This window comes from Panthera uncia, chromosome D4, assembly GCF_023721935.1.
Source record: "Panthera uncia isolate 11264 chromosome D4, Puncia_PCG_1.0, whole genome shotgun sequence".
Lineage (NCBI taxonomy): Eukaryota > Metazoa > Chordata > Mammalia > Carnivora > Felidae > Panthera > Panthera uncia.
The window spans coordinates 49070727-49084530 of NC_064807.1; the positions used below are offsets into that span (position 1 = coordinate 49070727).

Below are 13804 nucleotides of genomic sequence, written 5' to 3' on the forward strand. Positions count from 1 at the left end.
CACTTCTCTGGCTCATCAGTCCTCTGTTTAGCTACTCTATCTGGCTGGGTCATGGTGGAAGATACATGCTTATGCCATGAATACGGTAATAGGAAACTCCAGGGCCTGCTGGAAAGGCAGAGAGAGTATAAAATCTGAGGGGTGATTGTTGCTGATGTGTTGAGTTGTTCATTCTTTTTCTCTTTTGAGACTTGCCCTGTCCTGCAGGCTCCCAACACACAGAGATTTTGAAAGGAATTTGGACCTGAAAAGTTTGGGCTGTGGCAGACTAAACTGGGGTTGGGGGTGCGGTATGTGGACAAAGAGTTGCCCCTCCCCCAACTCCCTGAAGGAAAAAAAATCCCAAAATGTGATAAAATTCCGTCAACAGTTCACGGAAACAGTTACATTTATTTTGAAACACAAATTGCAGTTCTTTTTGTTTCCTGATGTGGAAATCACAGGTTGTTTTTTTTTTTTAAAGCTGAACATTGTCAACTGGCTATGGTAGCACCAACTTGTTAGAGCTCTCACTACCACACTTGTCGACAACAGGCATCCTTTAGTATCATTATGCCTGTCAGTTCCTAAAAAGGGCCCTCCACATACTCTCTGTAGGTAATTGACGAAGTTTCAAGGAGAACAAAAGGAGGTTTGAGCTTAATGCTAGCTGGCCTATGTTAAATTAAGTCATGGCATTGTTACTGAGCGCTTCATTCTATTCTAGACTCAGCCGAAATTCAGAATCCCAGTGACATAAGGCTGATTTGCTATGTTGCTGTTTACGATATCAATGGCTAGGTCTTATTAAAAATCAGCTTTTTTTTTTTTTTTTTTCAATACGGTGGTACTAGTCCGTCATCACTTTCTACAAGTGGACATTCACAAAGTGTTCTAAGAACTCTTATACACAGCCCAATTCTTTTTTTCTTACCAACTGGGAGTTTATCCTACAATAAGGCAATAGTTTGCAATAGCTATGGAGGACAGAGGCTGGCTAAAGCTAATAGCTAAACATGCATAAACTATTTGTTTATGGGCTCTGTTTTCAAGTACTTCAGAGCCCTTCCTGTGCAAGTAGTGTAACTATTACAAATCTGTTATCCGGTCTTTGTAAACAAACTCCCAAAGAATCTCTTCTGTTGAGAGCCTGACTGCAATCATATGTATTTAAAAACAGTGGCAATTAAATTATTTTATATTATTGTAATTGGGATTTTCCCTCCCTTAAATCTAATTGTTATTTCATATAGTTGAGGATTTGTGTGGTTTTACTCTACAAATGAAAAGACAAATGTGGAAGTGATTAACTGGCTCAGAGACCTACATGAAATGTATACATCGTCACCTGGAAACTTCCTTTAAAAAGCCTTTTTTCCCTTATGTTAGGAATGGCTTGCCTGTTTCACTTACACATTATTTCTGAGAACCAAACACTAGTTCACATCACAATAACAACATTCCGATTTAAGCAAGGTATGAGAATGCCGACTTAAGTTTCCTGGACTTTCCCTCTTCTCAGTGACAAATGAGATTGTTACACTCAACTATTTGGAACCTCGCACAGAATACGAGCTCTGCGTGCAGCTGGTCCGGCGTGGAGAGGGCGGGGAAGGGCATCCGGGACCCGTGAGACGCTTCACCACTGCTTCTATCGGTCAGTGGAAGCAAACGGCATTTATTCCTGCGCTGGGTGGGAGCGGGGAGGAAGGGGAAAGAGGAAGGAAGACCAGGAAGGGTGGTGGTGGGCGAGTGGATGGGTGGGGGTGCAGGGGGAAGGAGTTTGCTTTTGAATGGGTGGGAAAGTGACAGGAAGGTTGACAGCTTGGAGCCAAATCGTTCTTTTATTTGGGCTGCACTCCTGGTCTATCTCCCTGGGGGAGGGTGTCTGCAGCAGTCTGGGACAGAGGAGGAAGCAGATGAGCCTTCAGGAAGGCAGGGACATCCCTTAGGAGTTGGGATTTACTTAGCAGCAACTGCTTGGTTCCTGAGTTTCACCAACAGCTTCCTGTTTCCATCTTCAGGGCCTAGGCCAGACTCTTGCCACATGTATACTTCAGAAATCCCAGTTGACTTATTTTTAAAACTAATTTCTAATGTTTCAAACTAATTCATGCCCGTAGTTGAAACGTCAAATAGAATGAAAGGCTGTTATCTAAAGATCAGACCCCTGTGTCACCTCCCCACCTCCGAGTGCTCCTCCCTATAGGCAGTCAGTTTCACCTCCTTAAGCTACTTCCTTTTTTTTTTTTTGAGAAAGACAGTGCAAGTGAGTGAAGGGCAGAGAGAGAGAGAGAGAGAGAGAGAGAGAGAGAGAAAGAAAGAAGTGGGACTCACCCCAAGTGGGGCTCGTATTTACCCAAAGTGGGACCTGAGCTCACCTGATATGAGATTTGAACTCACCAACGGTGAGATCATGACCTGAGCGGAAGCCAGATGCTTAACACCTGAGCCACCCAGGTGCCCAAGCTATTTCTTATTATATATACCTCAGTGGTTCTCAAACATTACTGTCCATAAGAATTACCTGGAGAGCCTGTTAAAACAGGTATCTGAGCCCCTCCCCCCCCCCCAGAGTTTCCAATTCAGTAGGTTTGGGGTGGGAGTCAGGCTCAAGATTTTGCAGCTCTAAAAAGTTGGTGAGTTGTACTGGATTTTGCATATCCTCGGTCCATACGTTCTGAGTAATATAGTGATATTTTTTTGGTTGATCAATGTTAGTGTCTATTGGCCTTCTATTGTGTTAATTGAGAATCCTTTGAATCTGTGAAGCTTCCTTGATGCTAACCTAGGCTCCATCTTTCTGCTACCCAGGTACCCCTGTCAGAAACAGGGGAGTGATCCCTTGTAAAGTTTGCCTTTCTAGTGGTCATTGGGTATAAGCATTTGTTGCTGTCTCCTGGTCAGCGCTTTATAGTTTGTAGTTCACATATATTTAATTTATATTACCTTAAAGGGTAAGAATCATCTTCCCCACTTTATTGAGTGGTTACTAAGTTGATCTTCAGACTTAACATCCTTTTACTTCTTTGGTTGTTGTTGTTGTTGTTGTTGTTATTATTATTATTATTATTATTATTATTATTATTTTAGCTAGGAGCCCAAAGACACCATTTCTTTATCCCACTTGGTCAGTTTTCCTATTTTTAGTCCAGAAGGATCTGGATTAATGAGTGTGAAACACGAAAGAACATCTAAGTCTCCTGCAGGGGTATTGCTTCCCTTAACAGAGACTGCCCAACTTCACTCACCCTACCTGTTTCACCTCACTAGCGCCACCCTTAGAAAACCAAAGGGAAACTCCAAAGCAACTCTGGTGCTTGTAGAAGCATTGTGCAAATGAGGAACGGTTTCCTGGGAACTCAGCAGATAGCAAATACCAAAAATCATACCAGAAACTATATAAAGTAGAAGATAAAGACATCAAAGGGGCTTCTGGCTGTGGTCAGGTTGCTGCTCCAAGGCAAATGGTAGTTAATTCTCTCTCTGCCAGTACTGATGAATCAAAGGGGAAGGTCATACATAATCTGACTCAGATGGAAAGTATTTATGGAACAGATCATAAAACACTTCACAGACCCACACTGGACTGTCTTCAGTGCTCAGAACATGTTCCAGCCAGGATGTATTTAGAAGTCTCTTGGAATATTTCAAAGGAGTTCTCAAGGGTAGGTGGGGAGGGAATTCTTGATGGTTCTTTTCCCATCATTTGAATCTTGCTGATGTTTGGTTTTTAATTTATCTGGCAGTTGCACTATTTATAAGTGTGTTGACTAAATGGGGAAGGCCAGAAGGCCAGGAGAGGAGGGAAGAGATCACACTCTGAACACATGGCACATACAGGGCAGGTAGGGAGGGGTGAAGGGTAAGTCATGTTCCCGAAGGAAAGGCAAAGGGAAGTTGGTCCCAGTTACTCCCCTGTACCAGGCGTAGGCTTAGAAGGTTTAGATGTATGCTCCAAGACATCAACCCTCTGTTCTGCTTTGTCGTTACAAGCTTGCCTACCCCTCTGGGCAGCTTCATGGACCTTAAACCTCAGAGATGAGCCAAAGGCGTTGACATCACCTCTTTGAGTTTGTAAAGGTTATAGGGAATAATAACTATGTAGAGTAATAAATGTATTCATGTTAAATAGTTAAAATAATGATTTAATTTGCAAGGGCTATAGAGAGTAACTATTGCTTTAGCATAATGCCAAGTAAATTGTGGGACCTGACTGCTGGTTCTCCCTAGTATAACAGCAGTCAGACTGGCTGGTGGGAGTCACTGTCCTGATGTATGGAAATAGACCTGTCTTCTCACCAAGAAGAGTTAGAACAGTGTTTCTCAACCTTCTCTCCCTTTCCTTCCCCCTCCCCCTCCTCCTTCTTCAATTATTGCCCCCTTTTTAGATATCTGTGTCCTTAAGACAAAATGTCTAAGCCATTGTAATGTATAAAATGTTCTCATATCCCAGGAACTGGTTTTTGCCCCCTTAGGGGCAATAATGTCCCCACTGAGAAAGCACAAGTTAGAGGATCCCTATTCTGTGTTTTGCAAACACTTAATATCTGGAATTTAAAAATCAATTTACTATTATTAACTGAAAATACACAGATTCCTTCTGTGTCCATTGACACAAGACAGGAAGAGAGGGAGGAAGGAAGAAAGAAAGGAAGGGAGGAAGGAAGGAAGGAAGAAAGGAAGGAAGGAAGGAAAGTAGGTTATATTAATAGAGTCCCTGACACCTTCTAAGCATTTTCACATCCATTATCCCATTTACTCCTCCTGAGTCTGCAAGATTGCTTTTTTCATCCTGTGTTACATGTAAACTTGGAGAACTTACGAATTTTCCCTAGCCACAAAGCATTATCTGATTCATTTCAGAACTCATATTGTTTCCATTCAGGTACCTGTCTGGTAGCCCAGGGTCTTGGCAGGGGCAGCATGTGGTTGTAGCTGATACTTTGATATAATCAGAGCAGGGCTGCTCCAGGCCCTGCCACCACAGCTATTATAATGTTTGAAATTCTTGCTAAGAAGAAGTAACCCTAAAATTGCTTTAAAATATGTTGCTCAAAAGCATGACAGAAACACTGAATAGTTACCTACTATCCCACAATCTTGGGAAATCTGTTTTAATTTTTAAAAAAAAATTTTAATGTTTGTTTATTTTTGAGAGAGAGAGAGGGAGGGAGGGAGGGGCAGAGAGAGAGGAAGACACAGAATTTGAAACAGGCTCCAGGCTCCAACTTAGCTACCATCTGTCAGCACAGAGGCCGATGTGGGGCTCAAGCTCACGAGCCGTGAGATCCTGACCTGAGCTGAAGTTGGACTCTCAGCCGACTGAGCCACCCAGGCGCCCCTCCACATTTTTAATTTTTATCACTTTCCTCCCTGTCCTTCACCATTTGTAGACATGACTTTTACCAAGTTGCAGAGTTTTTTCTCAAGTATTATAAATATTTTATTGGCCTCCCATACTTTTCCCCATGATCTATTTTAATCCATTGGATGGCTATATCATAATTTATTAAAGCATTTTCCTATTTTGAGTATTTAGGACTGTTTGCTATTTAAATAATGCTATAATGAACATCTTCATGTACATAGGTTTTTCCCTTTCTTTGAATTATTTCTTCAATATAAATCCCTGGTATGGTTAGATTATAGGGCCAAAGCATATGGTCATTTCTAGGGCTATTGGAAAATATTCCCAAGTTGTTCTCTAAAGGTCTTCCTGTATTATAAGTATTCAAACTACAAATTAGAATTGTTACAAAGATTTGCAGTTTTGGTAGAAAAAAAGACTTGCATGGTTGCTAGCTTGTGTTTCTTTGATGGCTTGTGAAGTTGTATATTATTCTAGAAGCCAAGGTTGTTATGTAAAGCTGCCCTTTGGGGCTGTGTGTGCTTCACCCTATGTAAAAATCATGGTCTAGGGGCACCTGGCTGGTTCAGTTGGTAGAGCATGTGACTGTTGATCTTGGGGTTTTAAGTTTGAGCCCCACGTTGGGTATAGAGCTTACTTGAAAATAAAATCTTTAAAAAAATCATAATCTTTCTGGTTTCTCCCAGGTCTCCCTCCTCCAAGAGGTCTCATTCTCCTACCAAAAAGTCAGACTACTCTAAATTTGACCTGGCAACCAATATTTCCAAGCTCAGAAGATGACTTTTATGTTGAAGTGGAGAGGAGATCTGTGCAAATGAATAGTGACCAGCAGAATATCAAAGTCCCAGGCAACTTGACTTCAGTGCTACTTAACAATTTACACCCCAGGGAGCAGTACATAGTCCGAGCCAGAGTCAACACCAAGGCCCAGGGGGAATGGAGTGAAGATCTCATCGCTTGGACCCTTAGTGACAGTAAGTAACTCATGTGCCCCCAACCTTGCCTGAATGACATTTGGCTAACGCTACTTGGACTTAGCTACCATCAAGTCAAGACTGTTTGCTGGAAATCATAAAAGGCAGTTAATTGTGAATGGAGGCTAATTAATACCCTGCCCCAGCATACCAAATCATTTGAATAACCTGTAATGCATAAGAAATCTCCATGTTTTTGGATTTGCAATAATTCAGGCAGGACTGTGCTAAAATTTCCCTTTCCTTGGTATGGAGTTATGTATTAAGTAAGTTAATAACATGAATAAGCTTTTCTAGGGTTTAATTTGTTACAGGACAGTTTTCAGGATTGTCCTCTTTCTTGGGGCGCCTGGGTGGCTCAGTCAGTTAAGTAACTGACTTTGGCTCAGGTCATGATTTCTCAGTTCATGAGTTCAACCCTCACATTGGGCTGTCTGTTGTCAGCACAGAGCCTGCTCCAGATCCTCTGTCTCTTTTTCTGATCCTCCCCAGCTTTGCTCTGTCTCTCTCTAGAAAACAAACAAACAAACAAACAAACGAACAAACTAGGATTGTCCTATTTCTTTAGACACATAAATGCTGGTTACTTAGGTCTTTCCTAATCTTACAAGCCAAATACTTGACTTGAAAAATATTCATAATAGATCATTTTTAGGGTTCCAAAGTATATTTGAGAGTGATAAAATCGCTTTTCTTTCAAAATATTCTGCAGCCCAGGAATTTCTGTATTTCAGATTGATCATTTAAAATTAGTTGGGACTTCTTGGGTTTCCTGGTAGTATTGAAAATTTTTCATCATTAGGCAAAGAGTTCTCTTTTGATTCATTGCATTAGAACTATATCTGTGTGTTTTGGAGTCCTTGGAAAGATTAAATATTTCTTGGCCACACCGACTGCCACTTATGTTAGGATCTTGTGGTCCCTTGCCAATACCCGATGTCTGAGGCTCTCTTCAGCTATGTCCTCACTTCCTCAGTACCAGGTGTAGACACGGGCTCTGTTTCTCCAGCCACTGTCTTCTGTGAGTGACATGTGAAGTCAACTGCTTTGTCAGTGTTCAGGAATTCTTCATCAGTTTGTAAAAAATTCTGTGAAATTTAAAGTTACAACATAGTACAGAGAATAGTACTTCAAACACTTACATTCCTACCACCCAGAATTAACAACTGTTAATATTTTGTCATATTTACTTTCAGCCTTTTTGTTGATTTATGGAAGCAATAACACCATACAGACAGATCACAAGCCCCTTGGAGCATCATCCCTACTCTCATTCTATTCTCTGCTCCCCAGAGACAACCCAATTAGGAGTTTGCTGTGTATCTTTCCATTCAAGGTTGAATCAACTCAGTATGTTAATTTCATCCATAAGTGCACATATGCATACAAATCACTCTTCATCTTGCTCTTTGGAATAAACATGATTTCATCTTATCCATGTTCCTTTGTTTAGATCTGATATATCCCTTTTTAACTTCTGCATAATATTCTTTGTTATGACTGTGTCGTCTTATTTATCCATTCCCTTTGAGGTGGGCATTTAGGTTGTCTGTTTTCTTCCTTCCCAACTTCCTTCCTAACTTCCTTCCTTTTTTTTTTTTTTAACTATCCCAAAGAAAAATGCAACGATCATCCTTTATACATGTCTCCAGGTGCATAGGTGTGAGAGCTTTTCCAGGGAATATGTCCAGAAGTAGAACTGAGGCTATTTTTCTCTGAAGTGGCTATTCCAAGTGGATGATGTCCAGGAATATGTGAGAGCACCATCTTCCCCACATCCAGTCCTGTATATATATCCTTTCTCTATAACACTTGATGTTGAAGACCTTTTTATTTTTCATAATCTCAAAGGTAAAAAATGGTACCCCACTGTTAATTTCAATTTTCTTTTTCTGGGTAACTAGCGATGTTGAGCATCTTTTCATGGGCATTTGGATTTCCTCCTTTTTTTGATGTATTTGTTGATACACTTTGCCCATTTTCTATTGGTTGCCTTTTCTTACTGATTTGTAAAAAGCTGTTTATATAATTTGGATACTTATTCTTATTACACACATTGCAAATATTATTCTCATAATTTCTTTATTTTCGCCTCGTCTGTGGTGACTTCTCCACAGATACTTTAAATTTTGAAGTAATGAGACCTTTCAATATTTGCCTTTATGGTTTGTACTTTTGTTTCAGAATTATTCTCTATCCCAAGGTCATGAACATATTCTCTGTATTTTTTCTAGTAGTTCTAGTTGTTTTGTATATTTGGGTCTTTAAAATTTAGGGATGTTATTTTGGTGTGTTTTTAAAAAATGTTTTATTTTAGTTTTGAAAAAGAGAGAGAGGGAGGGAGGGAACAAGCAGGGGAAGGGCAGAAAGGGAGACATAGAATCCAAAGCAGGCTCCTGGCTCTGAATTGTCAGCACAGAGCCTGACACGGGGCTGAAACCCACAAATGGTGAGATCATGACCTGAGCCAAAGTCAGACATCTAACTGACTGAGCCACCCAGATGCCCCTATTTTGGTGTATTTTAATCTTTTTAGTTTTAGTCTTATTTATTCACATATAGCAAGCTAATGGTCACAATGCCATACTTTGAGTAGTCACAGCCTAGCAATTTCATCTGGTCCAAGTGTAAGGGGTGGAATGAATTAAATTTGGCCTATGGCCCCAAACGTATGTAAAAATAATACATGTGTGTAATTTTTTTTGCATACGTATATGCAGAGTATATCATTTGACACTTCACAATTACTTTGTAAGGAAATTAGAATAGGAATTGCCATCACATTTAACAAATGAGGAACCTGAAGCAAAAGAAGGTAAGCAACTTGACCAAAGTTATTAAGCAAGTAAATCGTGGGGTTAGGACTCGAAATTGCATATTTTAATTCTATGTTTTGTTTGTTTTTACTAAACCAGGATACCCATTAGTCTCTTTGGATGGGCAATGAACAATTGCAAAAAGAGATCGCTTCTTGGAGAAGTTCATTTTGCAGTCATATCCCATTTGTAAATTGTTTGGTTAGCTTTTCCTAAAGTGTTTTAAAATCTACTTTAGAACCTACCTGGTGAAACTGCAAAAATGTAGATGGCTGGATTCAGACTCACTGCATCTAAACCACAGATCCAGTAAGCTAGTTCAAAGGGTGACTTCTTTCAGGCATAATGTGGATAAATTGGTAGATGTAAATTTGTGCTTTTTAGTTGGCATTAAAATTAGCAGGTGTCTGCAAGGCACTGCTTCTTTTTGTGACAGGTTTAGATCTACCACTGGTTTATCAAGATGAATATTTTTTTTGAGGCACCACTATATAAAAGTTAATCATGTGTTAATAGTAGTCTGAAAATGGTAAGAATCCAAATATTCTGTCATCTCCTTATGGGAAGGAAGATTATTCTATATTTTTATAAAAATATACAAAATCTTGGTAGTGGAGGCAAAGGAAGTTAAGACATATTGTTGATGAATCAACTGTGGTTTGGGACATAGAAAATGACCATCAGATTTGGAAGGCCCAAAATCCAATATTTAATCCTCATAAATTGCCACAGTTACCAAAGGAGTATGATCAACGTCATGGAAAGAGGAAATTTAGAATGCAGAAGGATCTCTGAGAATTTAGGATAGAAAGAATATACCTGAAGACATTTCTTGAAGGTTCTGTTTTGCTTCTAAGCAGTGTATGGGGAAAGACAGTAATATATGGGGTGAAGTCGCCTGGGTCTTTTACTTACTGGGACCAGTACAAGTCCTTTCATTTTCAAAGTCCATCTCTAAAACTGGATAATAAAAATCTCAGCACTACTCATAGCCACCTATGTGGTTATAAGGGTCAAGAGGGAACCTGCATATGGAAACACCTTGTCAACAGCCTCACAGATGGAAGGTATAATTGACATCAGGGGCAAGACCTTGGATTCCTTCTTCCCTGGGGTCATACAGAGTCACTCTATTGTATAGAGTCAGCGACTTAACCTCTTGCAGGAGTCCTTTATCAGACAGCAGGTTGAGTGAAAATGTAGGGACAATTCTGTGCCTATCATCTTCACATCTGGAAAACCTCAGAACCTCTCTTTCTCATCCTCCCCCCGAGTAGAATGTGATCTCTATTTTCCCTAAATCCCAGTAGCATTTTGTCTGTTAAGTCCTTGACACATTTTCTTATGTATACACTGACTTGTTACTGATCCATAAATACATTTCGGGCAAGGATAGGCTTTTTGGGAAAGTGGCTAAGATGATGGACTGTGGAGTCAGACTGCCAGGAGTTGAATCCTACTTCTTCTACACAATATCTATATGACCTTGGTCAAGTCACTTTACCTCTCTGGGACTGAATTTTTATAAGATTGTTAGGAAGAGGAGATGAGTTACTATATGGAAGAGCCTATATAAATGTCAACTCTCATAATCTTTCTGTTCTTCCCAGCATCAAAAACAGTATAATATATGTTTGTGGGTAACAGAATCTGAAGTCTTATTTTAATGCAAGCATGAGCAAATATGTGATATATGTGTTGACGTTTTTCCTGGCTTATGCTATTTTGTCATGTCTTCTGGAGTCCACTTCCAATTGATTGGAATTACCATCTGAGAAAACATCTATTTGCCATTCATGTTTTTTAAAAAATTTATTTCTTGTTTAATTTACATCCAAGTTAGTTAGCATATGGTGCAACAGTGATTTCAGGAATAGATTCCTTAATGTCTCTTACCCATTTAGCCCATCCCCCTTCCCCCAACCCCTCTGACAATCCTCTGTTTGTTCTCTATATTTAAGAGGCTTTTATGTTTTGTCCCCCTCCCTCCCTGTTTTTATATTATTTTTGCTTCCCTTCCCTTATGTTCATTTGTTTTGTATCTTAAAGTCCTCATATGAGGGAAGTCATATGAATTTTGTCTTTCTCTAATTTCGCTTAGCATAATACCCTCCAGTTCCATCCACATATTTGCAAATGGCAAGATTTCATTCTTTTTGTTTGCCCAGTAATACTCCATTGTATGTATATACACCACCTCTTCTTTATCCATTCATCCATCAATGGACGTTTGGGCTCTTTCCATACATTTGCTATTGTTGATAGTGCTGCTGTAAACATTGGGGTGCATGTGCCCCTTTGAAACAGCATACCTGTACCCCTTGGATAAATACCTAGTAGTGCATTTGCTGGGTTGTAGGGTAGTTCTATTTTTAATTTTTTGAGGAACCTCCATACTGTTTTCCAGAGTGGCTGCACCAGCTTGCATTCCCACCAACAATGCAAAAGAGATCCTTTTTCTCCGCATCCTCGCCAACATCTGTTGTTGCCTGAGTTGTTAATGTTAGCCATTCTGACAGGTGTGAGGTGGTATCTCATTGTGATTTGTTTTTCCCTGATGATGAATGATGTTGAGCATTTTTTCATGTGTCAGTTGGCCATCTGGGTGTCTTTGGAGAAGTGTCTACTCATGTATTTTGCCCATTTCTTCACTGGATTATTTGTTTTTTGGGTGTTGGGTTTGATAAGTTCTTTATAGATTTTGGATACTATCCCTTTATCTGATATGTCGTTTGCAAATATCTTCTCCCATTCCGTCAGTTGCCTTTTAGTTTTGATTATTGTTTCCTTCGCTGTGCAGAACTTTTTATTTTGATGAGGTCCCAGTAGTTCATTTTTGCTTTTGCTTCCCTTGCCTCCAGAGACGTGTTGAATAAGAAGTTGCTGCAGGCAGGGTCAAAGAGGTTCTTTCCTGCTTTCTGCCATTCATGGTTTATGAGCTGACATTAAGTATCTCTTAAGAACATAATAATCTAAGTGATGATAGTGTATCCTAAGTGAATTAAATTTTTGTTTTAATTTCTAGTTCTCCCTCCTCAACCAGAAAACATTAAGATTTCTAACATCACAGACTCCTCAGCCATGATCTCTTGGACAATCTTGGATGGCTATTCTATTTCTTCTATTATCATCCGTTACAAGGTTCAGGGCAAGAATGAAGACCAGCACATCGATGTGAAGATCAAGAATGCCACCATTACCCAGTATCACCTCAAGGGCCTAGAGCCTGAAACAGCTTACCAGGTGGACATTTTTGCAGAGAACAACATAGGGTCAAGCAACCCAACCTTTTCTCATGAACTGATGACCCTTTCTAAATCTCAAGGTTGGTAGAGTGGACAGGTATTTACATAGGATTATTTCTGGAGATGATTGGGAAAGCCCCATTATCTTAAGATATTTACCTGATATGTACGTCATGTGACATAACTCATTTGTCAAAATAGGTTTCACCATCTCTAGATAGGTTCTTAAAATGAAAATGCCCCTGGGAAGGAATCCTTGTTGATCCATTTTCTTTTGTTAAGCCTTAGACTAAATTATCCCATCACACTCCCTATCCAGCAGTTGAAGCTCTGAAGAATGTGAATTTGATTCCATGGAAAAAGAATGTGGAACCTGCTTAGTGGAGGCAGGCCTACGCTGGTGCTTCAGTGGGAGGCTCCAAGAACCAACACCATTCTTTCTCAAATGAACTCCTCTTTTAGCTTGGATGACACTATTCTATTCTGAGGTGTTTTTTTTTTTTCTTTCACTGTTTGGATCCAAGTTATAATGTCTCCACATACACCACTAACCCCCACTCTAGTGACAGTAAGCTCTTCGAGACAAATGGAGGTCCCTCAGAGTGCCAAGCACAGGATGCCCAGGGTTTGTGATTGATAACACCTGTTGAACGTAGTTAAGTGAACAAAAGGGACTCAGGATGGGGATTGGGGGCTGCAGCTCCTGGAGCATCCTCCCTTTGAATTCTGTCTGCAACTGTACCTCCCAGCCCTCTGCCCTGTACCACAAGTGTGAGGGAACATAGAGTGATGTTAGATGGAAATTTTGGAAGATTTATATAACCTGGACTAAGGTGTTTGTTTTTTTTTTTTACAGAAAATCTTATAGTAGTAAAAAGTTCTTGGTTTTGAGGGCTACCTAGGGCTTAAGAAATCAAATGAAACATGGATATTTTCAGTGCTGATTCTTTGGAATATTTTTGAAATGTTAAAGGAATTATGAGTCTACCAATTATAGAGAATTGGAGTTTTCAGATGACACTCTTAATAAATGCATTACTTTTATAATTTTTTGTGTTTTGGTAAAATGTGTACAGGTCCTAAATCCAAGCTCTACAAAAATACAAGCAAAAAAATAAAAAAAAAGACATAACAAAACAACAAAATTCTCACTATTCTATTCCAGACTTGTTTTTATGCACCCATGAGTAGAGATAGAAGGAAGGAAAGAGATAATCACAAAAGAATACTTGTAAGAAGATGGGGTGATACTCTACATACTGTTTTTCGTAAAAATATATTGCATTTAATTTTATTTGAGTTTAAATAAGGGAAAGAGATGGAAAGATTAGACCATAATCTTTAAGTTCATTTTGACCTGGCCCTGAATTTAATGGTTTTTCTCTTCTGTCTCTCCCTCCTTCCCCTCCTCCTTTCCTT

At 39.6% G+C, this 13804-nt stretch overlaps 1 protein-coding gene across 3 annotated transcripts in view; it reads left to right on the plus strand.

Moving 5' to 3' along the window:
* Nucleotides 1–13804, plus strand: part of TEK (TEK receptor tyrosine kinase) — a 106502-nt gene that overhangs the window by 72176 nt on the left and 20522 nt on the right. For 2 of the 3 annotated variants that reach the window (XM_049623002.1, XM_049623059.1), the window contains exons 11-13: nucleotides 1502–1636; nucleotides 6037–6324; nucleotides 12166–12465. In XM_049623002.1, coding sequence (XP_049478959.1) covers nucleotides 1502–1636; nucleotides 6037–6324; nucleotides 12166–12465 — 723 coding nt within the window. The remainder of the gene's footprint in view (nucleotides 1–1501; nucleotides 1637–6036; nucleotides 6325–12165; nucleotides 12466–13804) is intronic. The other variant, XM_049623104.1, reaches the window with a different exon arrangement.